Below are 22651 nucleotides of genomic sequence, written 5' to 3'. Positions count from 1 at the left end.
AAACCGCTCAATTACTTAATCGATTTCGCCGACAAGATGATTGTCACCTGATGCGCGTTGCTGATGAAGCAGTGGCCCCGGGATGACTGTCGCGATGTGGTGCAGTTCACCATCGTCGTGATGGACGGTGATTTTGAGGCCAGCATCCGGAACCGGTTGCCTTACAACGTGGTCGTTGGATTGCAAAGGTGATGAACACACTCAAGATCATTCTCTTCTGCCAGCTCGCGCTCACCGAGCACGAGAAGAAGACGATGGTCCGGTTCACCACCTTAATCGTCACAAGGAAGGTAGCATCGTGACTGTCTGCCCATTGATCGACCTCAGCATGGGGAACTGACATCGCCCTCTCCAAACTAGGCCCTCGCCGCTTACCACACGGATATCGGAAGGTAACCGGGAAAGGTGATAGGCAAGGTCTCAAGGCCATCGGTCTCCTTCTTCGGCGTCGGGACGGCGGTCGAGGAAAAGCAGGCGATCGCCACCTCCATGCAGCAGCGGCTAAGATAGAAGAACCCTCCCGCGTCGACGTCGCCCACGACGCAGTGGAGCGGCGCTCGCTGGCGGCCTTTGCATATGTTGGTCTCGGCACCGCCCTCGGGGCCAGTCACGATTTCCTTAAAGTGGACCCGGCCGAGGGGTCGTACAATGACGACTTGACCACTGCTCGTCGGCGACTGACACATATACGGGTGGTAAACGACTTTGCAGGAGCCGGGTGCTGCACTGTTGCCCTCATCAGCGGCTTTAGCGCCATCGCGCACGGCAAGGAACAGTGACAGCACTTCCTTCAGGTCGAGGAGCGTAACTACACTGGGCGTTGCATCCGGGCGGGAGATTGGTTTAGGATGGCTCGCACGGTGGACCTCGTCTTTTAATCTGTACCGATATGCTATTTTCACTAATGCCTATTCCACTCTGATGTGTTTCTCTCCTTTGCTGTTCTTATTTAGTGACTGCCAGTGCGTATTGAGCAAAAAATGTGAACTGAGTGGGAGAATCCGTATTATCGCCAATCCCCTTATTGTTACCATAGGGAAAACTTTGGCCGCTTTGCGGGACGGGATAAATTTATCCGATCAGAATGAAATTTTGCACACAAAATTGTGTCATGGTATCGACAAGAATTCCGACCCGGCCCGACGGATCCTAGAAACTTTTTCAAAATGGACCACCCTAGGGGGCAGATTCTGCCCCCCCCCCCTGTCTAACTTCCGAACCGATGGTCGTAGAAAGACGGGGAAAACGGCAATCGAAAGCTCTCAACAAGGCGTATCTTAAGAGCCCATTTTTTTGCTTAAGTAGGTCAGAGGTCAGGTCAAGGTCAGGTCAAGGGTACACAATGCAAGTTTCTACAGTATCGGCCTTGCACCGTAGTTGCCGAAGAATGGACTGAGACTGATTGCCCAAAACGTGTTCTTAGACTACCAAGACAATATTCGTTGCATACAATGTCATTCTAAGGTCAAGGTCAAGGTCAGGTCAGGTCAGGTCACCAAAAACAAAATATAGAAAAGGGCATGTGCGACACATGTTTTATGGGTCATTTTACTCATAGAATTCAATAGGCACACTCAATAAGTGATATGGACCACCTCTGGATGAATTTCAGGTCGAGGTCAGGTCAAGGTCAGGTCAAGTGAGGTCAAATTTTGAAGTTGGTTGTTAAGGCCTATCTGTTATCTGATGTGTATCTGATGCAGTTTTTCACGGCGAATTCGAATGGTGCTATTTTTGTTTTCGTACGAGGTCTAAAACTTCCAAAAAAATCATTTTTCAAAATTTTTGTGTGTCGTGACGTCATAAAATTTTGAATAACTCCCACATTTTTGAACCGATTCTTCTAAAAATTGGTATGTAGGTGCACATTGACCACTTCTCTGACATATGTTCCGTTTTTTTTTCGATACACTCAAAATTTTGGATTTTATAATTATTTTCCCAAAAAAGTCAGTTTTTTGAAAAAAATTGGGCCAAAATCCAATATTTTCAAAAAACCGAGATAGCCATTTGATAGACAAAGTAGAATCACGTATAACCTTTTTGTTACGTCTTGATTCGTTTAAAAATGAAGGTGTTAGCGGCGTTTGAAATTTTGCCGTTTTTGAGGCGAAAATGGCGAACATGACGTCACTAAAACGTCAATTTCTCAATAATTTTCCGACGGATTTCGCTCAAATTTTCAGGGAACGTGTCAAATTGATGTATGATAAGGTACTGAAAGTTTGACGTCGCTGGCGTAACGCGTTTAGAAGTTATTGGCGAAAAACGGGAGGGGGGCAGATTCTGCCCCCCCCCCCCAGCGGGGCGCGGGTTAAGTTAAATCAATGTTCTTCACTTCCGTGCAAGCTAGAGTCCTGCAGTCCTTGTGAGCCGCGCTGCAGCCCCGGCCTTTCGCCGGAGCCCTGTTGCGGGCCGGGGCGGGCGGGCAGAGCTCGACTGATTGGGCGCAGGCGATGAAAGGACTTCCGATCCACTGGTTTCCGCTTTGATTGAACAAACTTGGCTGAATGAACCGAACAATCAGCGAAAGATGTGAAGAAACGCCGGCCGTCTGAAATGTGGTGTAGCAAATGATCCCGGCTGATGTGAGGCGAGAAATTTAGGACTGAAAGACGCCGCTGCCGCGGCACTGGTGCGTGCCGTATTCAAACTAACTATACATACACGATGCTTAAAAGTTAGCTTGGTTGTGAGTTAATATTCAGACTTCAGAGCACTGGCAGGCACCTTGGCCACATTTAATGTTAGGTACACCCACGGTTGAGGTGGTGCGATACTTTGAGCCATTGTCAAAATGTGACGGTCTGTAAATTTACTATTTTGCATAGTTCTGCTTTCAATACACTGTAACCAACAAGTCTCGTGCCCTTGTGGGGCTTACAGCCAGCTTCGTTGTGTCAACGGAAGGTTAATATGACCACCGTCCAAAGGCTTTGTACGTGAAATACATTCTTGGCTCAATTTTATCGAGTGTCGTCTCTCTAATGGCTGCGTTTGTCCGACTAATTAATAATTGGACGTGCGTGGCTTTCCTAGCAAGGAAACAGTCAAAATACTATGGTAAAAACGCTCATCATAATGGCCTACAAAACAGACAAGCATGCAACACTAACGCAACTTATTAACTGCAGCCGAAGATGACGCAATCATCTCTCAACAGACGCGTGGACATTGGGTGATATATTGTAACGGGGTCAGACTTATTTTGACGATAATATCGTTCATCAGCCGGGGATCGTTCTCCGAAAAACGTGCGGCTGCGGTCCTTCCCACCCGAGCCACGATCATTAGGTACCATCGATCCTAGTCTATCGTGCTGGGTGTCACTGTTTTTGGCGCCCGGATCGGGGCCACACTGAAGGAGAGAGATGCCTACTCGGTGGAACGTGTGAAGAGGAGCGCGTGAGACACTGAGACAAGAGTGAGACATGGCTAGATGGCGGAGGAATGTCTGAGTGGATACAGGGAAATACGGCTGGATAGAGACTCAACGCATGAGTCCACAGCCCGGTGTAAATGCCGCTCCGTTCCGTTTCAGATGCTCCTGTGTGTGTATCGGGCCAGAAGATCCAGTACGGTACGTCCCGAAACGAGCCGGCGCAGGTGACGTGTCAGGTGGATGCTAACCCTGCCGACGTCACCTTCCGCTGGCAGTTCAACACCAGCATCGAGACGCTGGACCTGCCCTTCTCGCAGGTCAGCCCACCATACGGCTTAGCAATTACCGCTTATAGGGTAATAACATTGAACAATAGTTGACAAGTACAAAATATTTTCTTTCGTTGTTTTTTTTCTCTCTTCGATTGTCAGCTTATCTGGTTATTAGTACCATGTAAAATGTATTTGTTCCCAAAAACTTAACCCGCGCCCCACTGGGGGGGGGCTATTTATAGCCCCCCCCCTGCCGTTTTTCTGCCATAACTTCCAAACCGCTTGACGGATCGACGCCAAACTTTCAGTACCTTCGGCTGCATCAATTTGACACCTTGTGTCAAAATTTGAACTTCGTAGCTACCATAGGTCGGCCGGAAATGACGTCAGAGTGACGTCATGTTCGTCCGATTTCGACGCAAAACATTGATCCACGGCAATCACTCCCAAGAGCTCAGTTTTTAAGCTAGATCCAATTTCTTTGCATGAAAGAACTCAGAATTGACCGCGCTATCAAACAGTTATCTTGGATTGTCAAAATTTTGAAAATTTCGAAAATTTTATATAATAATATTCAAAATTTATATTTTTATATTTTTTTCAAAAAGTTTTTGACTTTCCGAAAAAACCGGAATATATATGACAGAACGCATGATTATGACTAACTCTAGCAAGTTTTAGTTAAATATCTTCAAAAATGGCCAAGTTATACGCATTATTGCAAAAAATTCACAATTAATTTTTCAAATCAATTTTTCAGTACGTATTTGGCATCGTACACCAATATAAATGGCACCATCGTGTTCCTGAGCTCAAACTGCATCCAATAGACACCTTTTTTGTTGAAAAATTTCAACTTCAAAATTTGACCTTTTTTGACCTGAAAGTGACCTGACCTAAGCTAAATTCGACTCAAAATGACCTCGAATGACATAGGCGACATCAAATTCGAAATCTATGGCCTAAATGGACCATAAAACATGTGTCATGTGACCGACGCATGATATAATATTTTCGTGACCTGTGATGACCTGACCCTGACCTGAAAATCAAAGTACAAGTTTGGTACCCTCAAGGTATCTAGAGCATCTGTTCACGAGTGTGGAAACCAAAAATGAGCCTGATCTGACTTGTAAGACGGCGGCCAGAGCCCAAAATGTGAACAAGCCAAAGTGCTAATAATTTTTACTTTGACCTGACCTGTGACGTCATCGGTGACCTCGAGGTCTATGAAATTAGGTTTCGCTCGACAGTTTTTCCGGGGCTATCAGACACCGTTTGAATTTTGACGATCGGCCCAGTAGTTTCTGAGTTAGGAGGGGGGCTATGAATAGCCCCCCCCCCCAGTAGGGCGTGTTATACACAGACCCCAGTGGGGCGCGGGTTAACCCTCGCCCGTAAACGGCGATCTGCCACCTTCGCCCATGCAGGGGGGGGGGTTGGTGCGACCCCCCCCTTGGCGTTTGAAAACGGAGCGTCGTAGAGCTTAGCGGAAAAGACCAACGGATTGCTCTCGCCGAGATCTCGCGATTGGTGGTATATTTTTTTGGTCCTAGGTCAACATTTGACCTACTTTTGACCGGTCAAAGGTCAAATTTTCGGGAAAATAGACTTTTTCAACTTTCGGCGGCGATTGCAGCAAAACGGTGGGAGATATCGACTTGAAACCTTCACTATCGTGTTCCTTGATCAATTCTCTATCGTTTGGTATGTATTTCGTTTCCCTAGCTCTAAAAATGGCGCGTTGGGAGCGCCGGAAGTCGGCAAGGTCACAGTCGGCGGCAGAAATTCGAAAAATCAAAATTTAAATTTTTGAAATCTGATTGTATTTTTGGATTTGGGAGGTCCATTTGCTCCCTATAGAAGCTAATATTGCTGCATATTCCCATTGAGGTGACAAGAATTAGCAAAATAGTGGTTCGGGCGCTTTTCAAAAATAGTACCGGACGCTGTTCCTCTTGTGACGTCATAGCTCCGTGACCTGACCTGACCCGGTCAAGTTTCTTACACCATATGATAGCCAATACTTGCCCCAACATGCATGGGAAGTTTCATCACGATCCATCAACCGATGTCGGTACCACCGGCAGGAAACCTCGGGAGTTGGCACTCAGTTTGTGAAAATCCGGCCGGAGGCTGTTCCCTTTGTGACGTCATAACTCCGTGACCTGACATGACCCGGTCAAATTTTTTTTTATCAAAAGATGCGCAAGGTTTGCCCCATAAGGTACCCAAAATTTGGCGGCGCTGCGCGCCGCCGTTTTTGCACTTTTTCCGAAAAGCCTCAGGGGGGGGGGGGTTGCACCAACCCCCCCCCCCCTACATGGGCGAGGGTTAATACGGAAGGCATCTCAGGATCAAAGCTTGCAATCATTTGTTGGCGTTCGCTGGCACAGGTGGGCGGGCTAATGGAACCGGCTTTCCTCCAAAGTGACTTTATGAAAGCAGTATTCATGATGTATTGGAAAGCCCTTCTCTTCTTCCTCAATAACCATTATTGGCAGCGATCGTGTGTCAAGGTGTCTGGAAACTTGCTTTAGTTTTCCGGGTACCGCAGAGCTCTTGGCAAAGTTTGCTGGCACGCGATACACAGTTTAGCCACGACCGGTCCAGAACCTGTCAAATAAACATGGTTAATCACCCTGCTTGCATTCATTAGGACGATTTAAGGAATAGAGGTGGCATGAACATTGTACAAACTGCATTGCACAAAGTCAGGTGGTGTGGTGTGCTGAGCCCATGGAACAGGAGCTTGTCTTCTAGCTGTAGGTTCGAACTACGATAAAAATGCGAGTATTGCATCGATGGGAAATAGCAATACGAGTAGGCTCTCTTTCGACAATCGATTCCGCTGAGCTGAATGACACCTTTCTTGCCTTGTTGAAGTTTCAGTCTTATCGATCGATATCCTAGTTTGTTTCTTATAGGCTTGTGTTATTTCGTCATAGCCAGCGAGCTGCAAACTTAGGAACGCGTTTTCGTTATAATCGTTAAAATCAAATATCCGGCGCCTTCATACCTAATTGTCATATGCGACCGACTGCAGTTATTTAATTACGGTTCAGGTGAACAAACTACGTGGTGCGGGTTCTTTGTACTTATATTATAAAGGCATTTTGTCTTTGTCTTAACTAGTAGTTAAAATAAATAACTAATGAATCAAACAATGCGATTATCGCAGTATAATAATTTTGGGTGTGTGTGCTACAGAGATCAGCACTTTCAGAATATGGACTAACCGTGTGGTTGTTCAATTTGTCTCTCGATAAGTTCTACGTCCCCAAATTATTCCACCATTTTCCTTATCCTTATCTTGGGCGAATTTTTCCTGGAAGGAGCGGGCCGCGCTGGGTCGGAACACCGAAATGGGCCACGTCCCCACTGTAGCGTGGTTAGATGAGTCATAGAGTCGACTCAGCCGACTGAGTCACCAGGAGTCAGGCCCGAGGAGTCGGCGAGAAGCTTCCCTGGCGCGTGTGGGACGGCGGCGGCAGTCGGCGGCTTTTGGTCTTCCCAAACTCCTCCGGCCGGACAGAACAGGGCGGCGGGCTCGCACTGTCCAGTATAATGAGATGGTGGTCGGACCAGCCGCAGCGGTTAGCGCAGCCCACTGCCGCGATCGGCGCTGGAATTATGGTGCCGCGCCCAGCTCGCAGCGCTATAATGGGTGGGGGATCGTATGGATTATTGGCGAGATGGGCCAGCCGACGGCGGTGATGGTACCTACCGGCTTTGGGAATCGGCCCGGTGCATGTGCAGATTGTTCGGCTTATGGTCCGCGGAGAGATTTATTCAAGAGGCTGCTCCGGTTTGAGGCTGAGGGATCACTATTCAGAGCTGCTCTGATGGTCGTCGTCAGCCCCTGGTAGTTTGGTGTCCCGTGTGCCTAGCCTGGTGAGGAGTAGCTTCAATTCACAATATTGTCCCGATCGGTTCGTTCAATGATGAAAGTTTTTTTTTCAATGTTTTATTGCAGTTATAGAAGCAACATTTCATATGCTAAATTCGTCTCGAAATAGGATCCCTCATAGAAGGTCTTGACAAATAAGTACAAGTAGACAAAAAAAAAAACACATAAACAAGCAGGTGGTTTTCTTATGATTGGTGGCTATTCCGACGCTGCCTGTGTATCATTCAGCTACGAAATTAATTCGCATATTAATGCTGAGTGTTTAACTTTGCAACCAGCCAATCATGTGAAAGCAGGCGTGGCCAATGGCCGAAGTTGCTCTGGGGCGAACTGTCGAGACTTGAAGGCCAAGTTCCTGCCCAACTTAAATTACCTTTGTGCCGGTATCATGATATGTTCATAAACTTGCTGCAGCAAGTTCGTGGACCTCTGTTTACCGAGATCTACACCTTTTTGCACTCAAAATAGGCATCTTTTCATTCAATTTCGGCGAATTGCATTCAATTTTAGCGATCTCTCTATTCGAAGCAAATGAGAGATCGCTAAAATTGAATGCAATTCGCCGAAATTGAATGAAAAGATGCCTATTTTGAGTGCAAAAAGGTGTATTTTTACGCAGACGTTTACGACAGGCCAAAAGACGATACCTACCTGACAAATATGGCCGTGGTATAGGTACGCGATATACGTAACCTATTATTGGAAATTTCAATAGTCTCCAGCGCGATGGTGCTTAGTTTCCCACGCACCAATCATGCCGTAACTGATTAACCCGCGCCCGGCTGGGGGTCCTGGATTTCCACGCCCTGCTGGGGGGGGGGGGGGGTGTTTGAACACCCCCCTTGTAACTCGGCTCCTGGGCCACGTAGCGATACGCGGAAGGCGGCGTTCGAAAGAGCGTCAAAAATAATGACGAAATTACTTTGGTCAATTTTTTGATCAGGTCAAAGGTCAGGTCACCAGAGGTCATTGAAGGCAAAATTTCGCCGATTTCCAGGTCGTATGTCGAAAATTTCCAAGAAGCCAACGCATAACTCAGGAACCAATAGAGCTACAGCGCCGCGGAAAATCGCATTCGATAGCCCTATTAACGCCCTTTCTGAGTAATCCTCTCAGATTTGACCTAACGTCAACGGTTTTGCCTGCAGGGGGCAAAAACTGCAAAAATAGCCGATTTTTTTCGGAAACAGTTTTTCGGCAATAACTTTTGACCCAAGCCTTGTACGAGCTTACTTTTACCGGCATCGTGTTCCTCTCGGAAAGACGCATCGAATGAACTATAACTTGACCTTGAAAGGTCAACTTGAAAATTTGACCTCAGGTCAAGGTCATGACCTGACCGGAAAGGGTCATGTTGCATATCAGTCGATCCGTATCGTCGAGCTGAACACAGCTAAGGCGTTTTCATCGCTCTAGCATGCCTCTATCAAAAGTTATTTGCGAAAAACTGTTAGATACCATTCGTGACCTAAGATGACCTCAGGGCATAAACAAGGGTCACGGACACCATTTTCATGTTCAGTGTGGCTAAACCACTTGTAATTCGGTGTTTGGGAGTGTTTATAATGTCTTCAATCCCAAAGAGGCGCATTTCAATTTTCTCCCATTGACTTATAATGGGGAGGTCGCAAAATTGACCTGACCCTAGGTCATCGATATCAAAATTCTGAGATAAAATTTTGTACATGCTATTGCTCTTAGCAATTGCTGAAAGTTTCAAAGCGATCGGTCACTCGGTGTAGCTATGACAGACATTGAAACTTTTTATGAGGTGAGGTCACTTCAAGTGACCTGGTGACCTGACCTTGAATGACCTTGGTCTGAAATTTTCACAGCATGTGTAGAATTGGTGTATGATAAGGTGTACCAAAAACGGCGGCGCAAAAACCACAAGGGGGGTGTTCAAACACCCCCCCCCCCCCCCAGCAGGGCGCGGGTTAAGAACAGCACAGAAACTCATGGGCATGACTAGCTAGTATGTACAGCCCAGCTAGTGCTGAAGTAATGTGCGGTTTTACCAATCTCAGCAGATGACTTAAACGGACGATTTAAACGGAGTGATTCAGAAGCATATAGCAAACGATAACCTTGCAGCTGTAAGCGTGGCGATACATGTACCTAAGCTACATTTCAAGTTGCATTGTAGTCTGGCACATGCCACATCTTTACTAAGATTCAGAATCCAAGCATAACCACGACTGAAACCGCACATTACTTATATGGTGGACTGTACCTACAGAGCCGTATGTGTCCCCAAATAGCTCCAGTTTAGAAAGAAGCTAATTTTATGAGCTCTGTCAGACGTGGTGCATTATCAAATTTCTCCTTCGTGTTCCGTCTCAGACATGTTATATCCTACGCCACTACAGAGTAGAACCAATTTACAGTGCCAGATTTATGTCTACCGCGACACCCGCTGCATTTCTATGGACGACAGTACAGCAAGCCACCGGGACTGCGATCCTCTCGCCTTTACAGCGCAGATCCACGTTGATATGTGTCACGTCGTTTCCACTGACGACGTAACGGGCTGTGTGGCACGTGCCTGGTGTGCTAACCCTGTACCGCACAGAGGGTTAGCGAACACGGGATAACAGATCGGTAATGCTATCCTGGAGACGGTCCGAACCCGGCTATATAGTTCCGTGGGTGGTATGGAAAAGTGGATTATCCTTTATCAGCGATAAGCTATCGCAACCTACATAGCGATCTGGTTATGGAAACTATTCCCGATGTCATTTAGTCTGGTGAGCGATAAGGACAATGTCAGCATATGGACAACGAAAAAAGACTAAACATTTTTTTTTTCAAGGACACAATGAATATTTTGTAAAACACTCTTCAATATTATCATCCACTGCCATATTAACAGCAATTCGCCAATTCGCCAAACTGTAATGATGGGGCTGGGGCAGCCACTAGCCAGCCTAACAACAGACGATATACGATCATGTAACCTCAGGGGGGAGGGAGGGGGAGCCGGTACGGCGAGGTGAGCCGCTGGGGTGTGAACCGCTCCCCGCGCCCGGCTGACCTATCACGCCCTCGGCCACCAGATTACATCCCGGGGCCTGGAGAGCAGCGCTGCCTACACACCAAAGACCGAACTGGATTACGGCATGCTGCTCTGTACCGCCGACAACGCCATCGGCCGGATGGTGCGGCCGTGTGTATTCCACATCGTGCCAGCAGGTGAGACTTCTTCGTCAAAGACGCCGCAGGTGCCGCCGCTGTCGTCATGCAGCCTCCATCGCCACCGCCACCGACACAGTCATCACAGTGCTGATCGATGACTCCGCGGATGGCAACGCTCGCCAGTAGATGCAAAAGTTGGAGATATAATGGGCTCGGTAATAGACTGATTGAGAGTGTTGGGAATGTTTGCACCGCTAACTTTTATGATATGCACCTATTAACATGGTTGTTGGGTAGATAACTTCATGCTTGTATTTGGGGTCGTGAGCGAGAATATTCATCCCAACAAGAGTATAGCATGTGGTTATTTTTACTTTGAGGCATTTTTAGTCCAAGGTTAGGTACTGATGCCTGTTTGGTTGCATTTCTTGCCAGGTCCTCCGGACCCGGTGCACAACTGCTCGGTGGTCAACCAGACGTCCGAGTCACTGCGCGTGTCCTGCTCGGCGGGCTTCGACGGCGGCCTGCCGCAGCGCTTCAGCGCCGAGCTGTACGACGCTGCCTCCGGACGGCTGGAGCGAAACCTGAGCGCCGGCCGGCCCGAGTTCGAGGCCGAGCGGCTGCCGGCCGGCGTCGAGCTGCGCGTGCGCCTGTACGCCTCGAACGCGCGCGGCCGCAGCCGTCCCACCACGCTCGACGGCTTCACGCTCAAGGCCGCCGAGAAGCGCGTCAGTAGCAGCACCGGTGAGCGGCGCCAATTCGGCCCGGCGAATTTCCAATCTCGGCACACAATTAGACTCGTCCCGAACGGAATCGTCCTATTCAGACTGAGCGCGACAGCGCCGGGCCTACCCAACAGCATCGAAAGAGCTGCTCGCCGTTCGTTCGAGCGCGCTCGAGCGGCCTTTTGATCGTCGCGCGAGGGAGGTGATCGGCTGCCGTAGCTCGTAATCCGGCTCTGCACTGCTCTCTCACATAAATCGTAGGCGTTCGAAACACACCCTGGTACAGCGTGCTGGCGTACTGTCTGTCCCAGAAATGTTGATATGTGTGTCTATAGAAACTGGCTCTTTGAATGGCTCCCAAGATTAAATATTTACTGAACCGCGCTGCCGTAATAAGTTTGATCACAATTGTGTGCACTCTAACCGATAACTGTATGTTTGCCCTCAACTGTTTGACCTTTCAGTGACTGACTTCGACGTGAGTCTTCCTTTTGACACTGACCGGTTTTGAAACATTATATGTTGTTATTCTTGGCCGCACATTGCACAATGTTGCACATAAAGGTATACAATTCTAACTTGTTAACAGCAAAAACATGCCTCGACGGTACATAAATGTACCTACCTACCTATTCACCAGCAGCCCATTTATTGTCTCAGAGCAGTGAATTGGTTACGCCAGCTCTCCCGGTTGGATATTCATTATTCAGTTACCCATTCGAGGTATCACAATAGAACATCCAGCCTACAGTACATAGTTATATTAGCGTGGTAAACCCCCGAGGTATCCCCTTCTCTGTCAGCTTGCTGGATGCCGGATGTTTCAAACAATTGAGCAATGTGCAATGCTCCACTGAATGTATAACCCCCAGGTAAAGAATAATTGCGTGTTTTGCTTTGTCGGCGCCGTAATTAAATCCTGACATGAGACGGTTGCTGCTTCGCGTTGACATTTCTCCCAATTCCCTCCCCTCTCTCCAGTTGAGATGCCGCCGGAGGACAGTGTCTCAGTTACTCCGATCCTGGGAGTGCTGATCGGAGTGGTCGCCTCGCTAATCATCATCGCCATCGGCGTCGTGGCTTGCATGCGCAACAACAGGTTCGTCACCAGGCGCTGCGTCATGGTCAGGAACTAGAGATATCAATCGGATACCAACGTTTTGGAATATCGATACCAAACCGATACCAACTTGGTATTTGGTATATTAATCCTGATGTTCTTGGTATTTTGCTGGTATTTTAAACCTCACTAATGCATAAGGGGCTGAAAAATTGGTAAAACGTTGGTGTCCCCTCATGTTCCCAAGTTGGTTCGGTTTGGGCTTCGGCATTTCCTCACGATTTTGGTTGGTATTTGTTTTGGTATCGGTATTCCGATTTTCTGTAATTGACATCACTATCAGGAACCCACCAAGCAGTGGAATGGAACCGGGCCTGGCTCCATACTAGTGATGTCAATTACGGAAAATCGAGATACCGATACCAAACCAAATACAAACAACATCCATGGAAAAATACCGAAACCAAACCGACATGGGAATATGAGGAAAATACCAACTTTTTACGGAGCGAGCGAAGCGAGCGTAGTCTTTCCTTAGTTTAACGGAAATTTCTGAGTATGAGCGGCCGGCCGGCCGGCCGGCCGGCCGGCCGGCCGGCCGGCCGTGGTCACGCTTTTGCGAGGCTTATATCTCAGCAACCACTTGACCGATTTACACGCGGTAATTTTTGTAGGGTAGCTTCATTCCTTCTACCAAGTATTGGACTATTCCCGATGCATGTGGGTGACCCCTTATGCACGTGCCACGCGCAAAACGAAGAGGTGTCAGTTTTGCAATTGTTGCAATATCTCGGTAACTGCTCGGCCGATTGCGCTGAAAGTTGGCATGTAGGTAGGCACCCACTAGGCACTGCATATACATGTGCCAGAGTTGGGGTGCTGCTGCACGTGCGCACGTGCAGGGGTCGTTTCCAGATCTCGGGAACGGCTGGACCGATTGCGCTCAAATTTGGTACACGGTTAGGGACCGGTTAGTAGGGTGCCGTGCACAAGTCAGTTGGGACCCATTTTGCACGTGCGCACGTGCAGGGTGCTGCTTCCAGATCTCGAGAACGGCTGGGCCGATTGTGCTCAAATTTGGCACATCGCTAGAGACCAGTTAGTAGGGTGCCGTGCACAAGTCAGTTGGAGGTACCCCCTCGCAATTTCGCACGTGCAAGGCCCACCCTCTCGCTCGCTCCGTTAGTCGCCCCAAAAGGCGTTATACTGGTTATCAAATCTCAGCCTCTTTTACATCAGTGAGGATTCATAATACCAACAAAATACCAAATCCACTCGCTTTGAAATACCAAATACCAAGTTGATCTCGGTTTGGTATCCGTATACCAAAAGTTTAGTATCCGAATGACATCTCTGCTCCATACCACCGCGCACAGCAGCCGCAGTCGAATAAAACCGGACTCTGGCCACAATCAGGGCTTCAGTCGGGCGATTCTCCTGAATTTGTGGCGCTGCCGGGACGAAATTGGCCGGACTGGGGTGAATAGCAGGGTTCTATTAGTTCCTTTCTTACTGTTCGTCACTGGACGGAGGGTCGGCCGAGGTCTTCCTCTGAGATGGAAGGCGCGGATTGGCTATATGCTGAGGCGGGTTCGTCATTAGCTGCGCAATATTCGACATAGCGCGCTGTTCAGCTGCTATCATTGTTTTTTTATTGATTATGATATTCATTGAGCGACTATCAAGTTATAAAATGATAGTGAATTTCAAATTACTACATTGCTCGATGCAATGTGCTGGATTTTGAGAGGTGACTAACGATTTAAAGCAATAATAATTCCCCTAAAAGCCACATGTTGCCTTTGATGTCGCCGTTGCCGTGCATTTCGAAATGTCACGCTACGACCATTGCATCAAAGAAAACGATCACAAACTCATTGCCTATTTGCCGAAATGTTTCTCTTCACTCGATTGATTGAAGTGCTACAGGAATTCCAGAATAATTAGCCCGGCAACCGGACTCGACTGCGTTAAAAAATACAACGGAATTCCAGCGCCGACTTTGTTCTTTACCTACATGGAAACATATGTAATAACAAAGACAGAAATGAGGGAAACAGGAAAACAATGAAACGTGAAATTGACAGAGAGAAGAAGAAAGAGATACGAAAAGACCCATAAAGGTATCTAGATAAAGTGAAAAATTAGGATACTCTGTGACCATGAGCTCGTCTACTATCCACTCTGTGTGACCTGACCTTACCGCTGACCTCGTCTCCCCCATCTCTCCCTCACCTGCAGTCGCCGCGCAGCCAAGCCGCCGAACCCGGCCGACCTGGTGCACTCCTCGCTGATGATCAAGGATGGTACCGACGCGACCGGTGACGCCGAGTACCGGGTGGCGCCGGCGACGTCGCCCGACTCCGTCAAACACATCGCTGCCGACGATACTAATCCGGACGTGGTGCCAAACAAGTTTGGTGAGTGCGCACTGACACAAACACGGCCGACAAATACGCGCCGGATCTCAACTGGTGGGCTCAAACAAAACACTCAAGGCACGGTGGTGAGTTTAACAAGCGGTTATTGCCAGGGACGCTGCAGCGCGACATCGGTGTCCGCGTTTCAGTCAGCTGTATGTAACTGGGTGAGGAGTTTTTGTGTAAGTTACATTGTGCAATTTCCTGTCGTTGGCATCTACGACACAAGTGACACAGCTGCCTCTCATCATATTCTGACAGTGCATTGTGACAAGAAAAAATCGAATCGAATCTGCGGTGACCTGTGTTTGCTGCATTGACCCATGATGTCGTGTCTCCGGCGCAGATCCCGAGTATGAGGTAGCAGAGTCGACCCTTCTGCTGAACCACGTGAACGTCGGCATGGGCGGCAGGAACAGCCTCCTGCTGCCGACAGTGCGTCCGCCGCACGCAGCCGCGCCCTCCGCCAGAGACACGCCCTACGCTCAGGTAAACAACGGAAGGAGCAGGGTTTTACGGTCCTTCCGTCATTCAGCAACGTGGAATAGAGACCCTCAACTAACCAACTCATATAGATAATTCTGCGAATTGCGAATTTGGTTGTTGCGAATTTGGTTGGCGGGCAGGATCTCAGATCGATTTGATACTGTCAGCCTATACTGATGTTGCTGTACGAATAGTATGAGTAAGCGGTGTGCATGCAATGACCACCGTACAAGTTGAAATATGAGTAGGGTAGGACCACGGAATAACCTAAATCTGGCGGTGCGCTGTAAACGTCGCTCATAGAGCCCCGAGTTACGTTACGTAAGGTAGTCCGACATTTACTGCCTTCTCCTGTGCTGTCGTTTCTCTCCTGCTTCTCATTAAAGTTACACATGAGGGTTGATCCCGGCTGACCTTTCCCACCCCGACTGACGCCCCCTGACCCGACAGGAGGGCGTGACATACGCGGAGCTCACCCTGCCCCGACCGGGCGAACTGAGCAGGGCTAACCGCTCCCGAGAACGGGTCATCTACGCCACGATCGACCACGGCCGGGCGCCGGGCGGTGCGCGCGACACAGTGGTCAGGACTGCTCCGGCCTCGGACCAGCGCGAGAGTGTGGTCTGAGCGCGCCGCACGGTGGTCTGTGGAGCCGACTTTGTGACCAAACGGGCGCCGCCGCACAGTGTGCTGAGGGTGACCCAAATATGGCCAAAAGGTGGCACAGCCGAGAGTTGCGTATATTGTGATCGGCGGCCGCAGTCTGCCGATCCATAAGGTGAACCTTCGTGTGATGTTTCGACGTTGTCTGTCGGGACGCACGGTGGGGCTCCGCCATCCGGCGCTTCTCCGCCGCCCTCTGATGTCCTCCGCTGTCTCCAAGTGGAGGATGTGGTGTCGAGACTGCCGGGACATGAGCGTGGACCCACCGGTGGTCTGGCCCCCACGCCCGTACGGCCGCGCAATATCCGCTGGAGACAATATCAATGTCGGGCCTCAGGACTCGCCAATGGAAGGCGAACCATGTCGCATTCATGTTGACCGTACGCGTGTTGTGTCAAATGACTCTATTTTCAGCGCCAGTGAAGCGCGCAGGATGTGCAGTGTCAAAGTGTGTCAGGGTTGCGACAATCGTTTGTCGTTTTTGATGTCTTGTCGGCACCGGAGGCCCTTGTACCAAAGATCACCATCAACAATATGGTGAAAATGACAACCTGTCAAATTATTACATATTAGTAAGTCAAGTTATATCCAACCAACTAGCGACGAAGAAATGTTTGCTTATGAAATATTTGATGCATCTCTCATGATGACCTTCCCTTCATTTGCCTGTGCTCATGGAAAGATGTCGCAGGCAGTGCGTCTCACGTTTTGAATGCCTCTCGTGACAGGCATTCACATTTATCATTGTATCATAACATTGATAGGCGCTACGTTTTCGTTGATAAGTGGTCTTAATTTTTTGCATGTTTGCAGATGACTATTTTCTAAGTGAAATGCCTCTGCCCGAGCTTTTCGGAATCGGTTGGTACTTGTTTTAATCGACGTGTCAGCAGTGAACTGACAATCTTAAAAGACAAAGTGTTGATAGTTTGTTGGCGAACGATCAACACAATCCATCAAGAGACTTTTCAACTGTGAAAAGCTACACATAATATCATCACCTTCTTAGAACATCCCCTCATTGTCAACCGGCTGAAGCGTTTTTTTTATATCGTTTTCAGCTATATGTGATCTCATTTGGGCCTGCGGTGTACTCGTATCTGCGGTTCTGGGTCGGTTTGGAGCTGCTCCGGTCTGGGAAATATTACGGCTCGTTTGGGTCGTCTCCGTCTGCCAGATATCAATATGCGCGGTGTCGTCTCTGTGTCAGTTGTCACCGCGGTGTCAGGTGTCGCTGCGGTGTCAGGCGGGTGGACCGTGCGCGATACGGGGTCATCCATGCATGTCTCCGGTTTATGAGTACCTGTCGCGCGCTGTACTCGTACATATGTCCGTTGGTTGTACTTCTTACTAACCGACGACTGTAAATGTTTGACGTTGTGCTTTTGTTTTGTTTTGATGCCTTGCGTTCTTTGCAAGTTATATGTTATAGATCTACCTCACCTTTATTTTATCCAGCATGCTGACAAGATAAGTAATGTCTTGCATCGAGCAAGCGCTACCTACAGTGGCGCATGCTTCTGTCTCAATCAGCCGTTGTTCATCACACGAAGATGCGCTTACGATGGATTCAGCTAGGATTGCCAACAAAAGTCACCTGTTTTGTTCCTGATTTTGCTCTTTGTCTGTTTTGAACACTCGTTGGAAGTTGTTTATCGGATTCGGAACTGCCCGCTTGATTTGTAAGAAGAGAAATATACTGGATGGCGATTTCCTTTTGTAAAGGAAATAAGGCGCGGGAACTACTTTCAGACTGGGGGGGGGGGGGGGACATCATAATAGAGATCAACCTAGGGTACCCCCAAATCTGCAAAAAAGTGCGGTATTCCGTCTCAAAGTTGTGAGGGCACCACCCCGCCCCCCCCCCCCCGGCCCCAGAGCTGGGGAGGGGGAAGCTGCCCCCACTGCCCCCTCCCCGGTTCCTGCGCCTATATGGTCAGGGATCATTCAAAATGCATTCTACAAAGATATCTCGTTCAGTGGAATCAGCTGTTAATCAAGCCAAGCATTAGGCTGAGTTGGCGCATCTGTCTGAAATAGCTTCGGACAGCTTTTAGTTTTTGATGATTAGACAACAGTGATGTGCGTTTAAATGGTTGGTTTAAATTAAATGTATTCACAGCTGTTGTGAGTAATAGAGCTTTGAGTCATACATCATTACCAAACATATCAGAACATTTTCATTTAGCGTTTTTGATTTCGTGAGTAATTTTAGCATAAGACTGGTGTGTAACATGGGTGATTCACAGTGCGGGGGGATCAGTGGTCACGCAAGACGGTATTCAATCGAACATAGATGGTGTAGATTCCGCCCCTTTCCCCGAACAATCTGATTAGATACAGCTGAATCACCGACTCCCCTTCCCCTCTTCATGTCCAGGCGTCTGTTCGTGTGGCTCTGAACCGCTGCCCCCTATTGTCCCCTCCAATCGTCCCCCCAGGGGATCACCTGAGTCACCCTTCCCCCTGTCCCACCCACACTACTGGTCGAGGAACACAGATGTCCGCTGATAGAGACGTTAATTACCCCGGCGATAATTGGAACGAATTCCGGGGAGCGCCATCCAGTCATCACCTGGTTTCTGACGACTGATGTTACCACCGAACGTTCTGACATAAGCATTGCCAGTTGTACGCTGACGGCACAGCAGGGCCGACACACACTACGACGGTGCTGATAGCATTGTCAGAAGTGCGAACAGTTTCATTTAGCGAAGAAGCGCCTGGTGAATTTTTAACACAGGACAGGGCTGTGTACGCGACTCGGCTCCAACTTGTTTGCCGGGCTGCGCAATTTCATCTCTCACAAGCATTGATTTGGAAACTTCCCGTCTCATTTTTTTTTATGAAGCAGGCACCCGATGCTTCCGCCTACCGGCCCGAGCGCACTAAATAAGATAGCACAGGCTGAGATGCAACTGTCTCTTGCAAACGCGGCTCAGTTTCTTCGGACATAGCAGCCCAGTCAAGAGTAGACGGAAAACATGGCACAGCGGCGCACGAATACAAAGGCACCGCGCCGGGGCCACTCCCCCTCAGCTGCCGCGTGCTTGTGTCGCTGTATATCTTAGCACAGACGGATGAGGTTTGCTCACTGCTAAATGGTCACGTCACGTCTAGAGATCAATCTCGATCGAAGCCCACGGCGAGCCAGAGAATGGGTGGATGTTAGTACGTGTTTGAGAGCACCTTTTCCGGTGATAGAAGAGCAGCTCCGACCGGGGACCGCTTATGATCGCACGTGCGCCAGCATACATTAACTTCAATGGTGGCATGCATTGTCAGATGATTAATGGTAGTGCAAATGAGGCAATGTGCTTCTTCAGAAGAGCGTACTTGAGCTGTGAGGAGGCCTGGATTACTCGCGGTTCAGTAATGCGGGATGATTCTACCTTTGTTTGACGACTGCATAATATTTAACAGCTAACGGGTCCTACGGAATTTGTCTTCTGGAAATAGATATTGCACTTTTTTCTTATAAATGTCTTAACTGCACATTTTTACATCTTGTCGTGACCCTGACCATAAAAACAGCAGGTTCCTGCCCCTGGTGCATTTAAAGATATATAATATTTATCGCTACCTCAACCATGGTGCGATTATTGTGAAAATATATGATAGGGGAGAGTGGGTAAGATGCCCAGGGTGGGAAAGACGCCCCACCCCCTCTAGCGGCGAAACAAAGAATCAAACCTGGAAATTAATGTTCTTAGCGTAAAGCGGAAGCCTGCCTTGTTAAATGCACAACAATTTGCGAAGCTCAGTTGGGCAACGGCTGGCTGGGGATTGCATGTTTTTTATTTGCTGCTTTCAAAAAAAAAAATATTTTGGTGTCAATACATTGTAAATATCAAAAAATAGATAATTTTTGCGTTCCTTGCTGTAGGTAGTCGTGATACATTAACATGCGTGTACTGTGTCCCAAACAGTTTGTTTCAGGATGTAGTTTTATGGCTAACAAATTGTACTGATTTAATGTTACTTCGGTACCTTGGGGTAAGATGCCCCCTGACCTGATGGGGAAAGGCGCCCCCCTAAATCCGTAGGCTGTCCTTCAAGCAGCCCGTCAAATCATTTATTACATACTTGTGATGAGAGACAAAAGCCGATCTGGGACTATTGAGAGTCCAGTACGGTCGGGTGCTCCCCATGCCGGTCTCTCGGCCCACACAGCGACTTTTTGGGCGGCATCTGACTCTGAGAGCCCTCACGACGGCCTCTGTGGGCCCCATTATTGGCTCCAGGGCCGCTCACGACATCCTTTGAGGGCTCCCACGTTGGCTCCACGGGCCGCGCTGGCATCTGAGGTCCCCACGATGGGCTCGAGGGCCCTCAAACATCATGAAGACCTATAATAGCCCCACAGTGGTCTCCGAGCGCCACCACGGAAGCTTGTTTGGCCGCGCTGGACTATGATGGCCCTAACGATGACCTCTGAAGCCCCTTACGACTACTTTTGAGGGCCCTTACGATGACGTTTGGTGTCTACTGCAGGCTCGAAGGGACTACTGATTCGTTCAGGCGATTCACGTGCCCATTTATGTCACTTATAGTGCAGGGGGCATCTTCCCCAACGCCAGGGGGCGTCTTTCCCACCCTGTGGGGTAAGATGCCCCCTTTCACTTTTTCAGGAAAATGCTTAATAGCAAAAAAAGTTATCATATTTCAGGCACGAAAGTGTGATATTTTTGGAGAAAAATGATGTCGGCTTCCGTTGAAACTCAAAGTTTTTGCTTTCCGATCGTCATTTTCGAATAATATATGACTGAGCAAAACCCTGGGCATCTTTCCCCACTCTCCCCCATTTATTAATATCTAGCTTTTAGTTCCAAGCATTGGCTTGGCCTGGAGGTCACCGTTTGACTTGATGAGTTAGGTTTCAGTAACAAATTCGGCGATATATGACGGACGTCTTACCCGTGCTTTTAGCTGAAACGTTATCCCAATTAAAGGTAAGAGGGGCTGCTGTACCTCGATACTTATCGGCCAAGAGGTGAGGTAAAAATCTTTTTGGTCTGGAAGAGTTACTGATGGTCTGGCCTGTTTACAGCTTATGACAGGCAGTGCCGCATGAGTTCCATCCCCGCCAGGTCACAAAAAGGAGCGAGGAGGGCCCGGGCGGCGACACTGGGACCAAGACGGCTCTTTCTGTAACCGGAGCTACCAAGTCGCCCTGGAGGGGAGCGCCGACTGTCACTGTCTCTCCTTCTGGGGGCGGGCCGCAGCCGGCAGAGCCAAATTAATGCCGTCCGATGCAGCGGACCGAGGGAGGGTAGCGGGCCGTAACTGCCGTGCAGCGCGCAGCACAGCCAATTAGCTGGGACCGAGCGGCCCGCCGAGCGGCCCGCCGGCCGCAGCACGCCGCCGATACGGCCGCGTGCTGACACGATGGGATGCGCACGGCCGATTTAATCGACGGCACGGGCCCGGCGCCCGCCACTAATCCATAGCCTGTTAGCGGTCGTTCGTCCCCACCCGTTCCCCCAGTCCGGCTGACGCGTACCGTGCGTGTTGGAAGATCAGCCTTCACCCTCCCCCAGCTCATGATAAATAAATCCATCGTAAGTGGTCGCCGCATGAGTAATAGTACTGAGTGACAGCCCTTTCTGTAGATCAATGTGTTCTACCACAGCTGTCACGGACTAAAAGTTGCAAACAATATAACAACATGGAGGATATCTATTCAGTTTTTATCGCACTAGGTTGGGTGCACCCATGAGTGTAATTTTGTGTTTTTTTGGGGGGAAGGGGGATAGATTGATGTTACATTTCGATTAAAATGTTTGTAGGACAATTTCCAGTTCAAAATAGTATCAACATGCATCATACTTATTAATTGCAAAACATATAAAATGTGAAGCGGGATAAATTCGGTGGTCATTTAAGAAACTTGAACAGTCTTCATTATCAAGTGACTCGTGACTCGTTCAAAAGAAGCAGGGTTTGCCCTTCGAGTACGCTAGATTAGCAGAGTGTTAGACGGTGACTGAAGGTCTTATTTCAGCAGAGTGACACTGGCTAAGTGCGGGACCTTGACTGGCATCATAAGTGCCATATTCGCTAGGCCATCATTGTATCACTAATAAATACGAATAATATCGAATTATCAGCTCGTCCTTGACTTCCCTACCACCCCGGCCGCGCGCCGGCAGACGCAGCTGCTACTGACACCGCCGAATGGAGCCGAGTTTTTGCCACTTACCAACTTGCACGTCCAATTATTAGCGAGCTGTTGTGTTGGTAACGCAGACGAAAGACAGAGTGGGGGGGGGGGGTGGAGAGAGGGGAGGAGCGGAGAGAGGGGAGGAGCGGAGTTCATTGTCTGTGCGGTGTGGCGCTGAGGGTGTTAGCTCCAGAGCGCCCACCGGTAAACGTAGGACTGGAAAGCAGCCAACGACAGACGCGACTGGAATGCCAGAATCCGATGGCGACGATTGTGTTTTTCAGGAAAAGTCTTCCACCTCAGTGATTTGAAACAAAACCTTCTCAAAACAACCTGTAAACAACAACGTTATGCTGTGAATGTTTTAATAAGAAGTGATAGATTAATTGAACATAAGAAACTATTTTAGCATGGTTGAATCAAGCTGCTACGAGC

At 48.8% G+C, this 22651-nt stretch overlaps 1 protein-coding gene across 1 annotated transcript in view; it reads left to right on the top strand.

Annotated features, from left to right (window-relative positions):
• The window catches only part of LOC122380622 (nephrin-like), a 147193-nt gene extending 129430 nt beyond the window's left edge, over positions 1-17763 (top strand). Inside the window, exons 10-16 of the mRNA XM_043363952.1 lie at positions 3542-3699; positions 10621-10756; positions 11135-11443; positions 12406-12523; positions 14726-14904; positions 15251-15393; positions 15841-17763. Of these exons, the coding sequence (XP_043219887.1) occupies positions 3542-3699; positions 10621-10756; positions 11135-11443; positions 12406-12523; positions 14726-14904; positions 15251-15393; positions 15841-16017 (1220 nt within the window). The 3' untranslated portion in view covers positions 16018-17763. The remainder of the gene's footprint in view (positions 1-3541; positions 3700-10620; positions 10757-11134; positions 11444-12405; positions 12524-14725; positions 14905-15250; positions 15394-15840) is intronic.
• Positions 17764-22651: the final 4888 nt, after the last annotated feature.

This window comes from Amphibalanus amphitrite, unplaced genomic scaffold, assembly GCF_019059575.1.
Source record: "Amphibalanus amphitrite isolate SeventyFive unplaced genomic scaffold, NRLGWU_Aamphi_draft 000102F_arrow, whole genome shotgun sequence".
Lineage (NCBI taxonomy): Eukaryota > Metazoa > Arthropoda > Thecostraca > Balanomorpha > Balanidae > Amphibalanus > Amphibalanus amphitrite.
The sequence above is the reverse complement of the archived record's forward strand: the minus strand, read 5'-3'. Positions and strand labels throughout refer to the sequence as shown.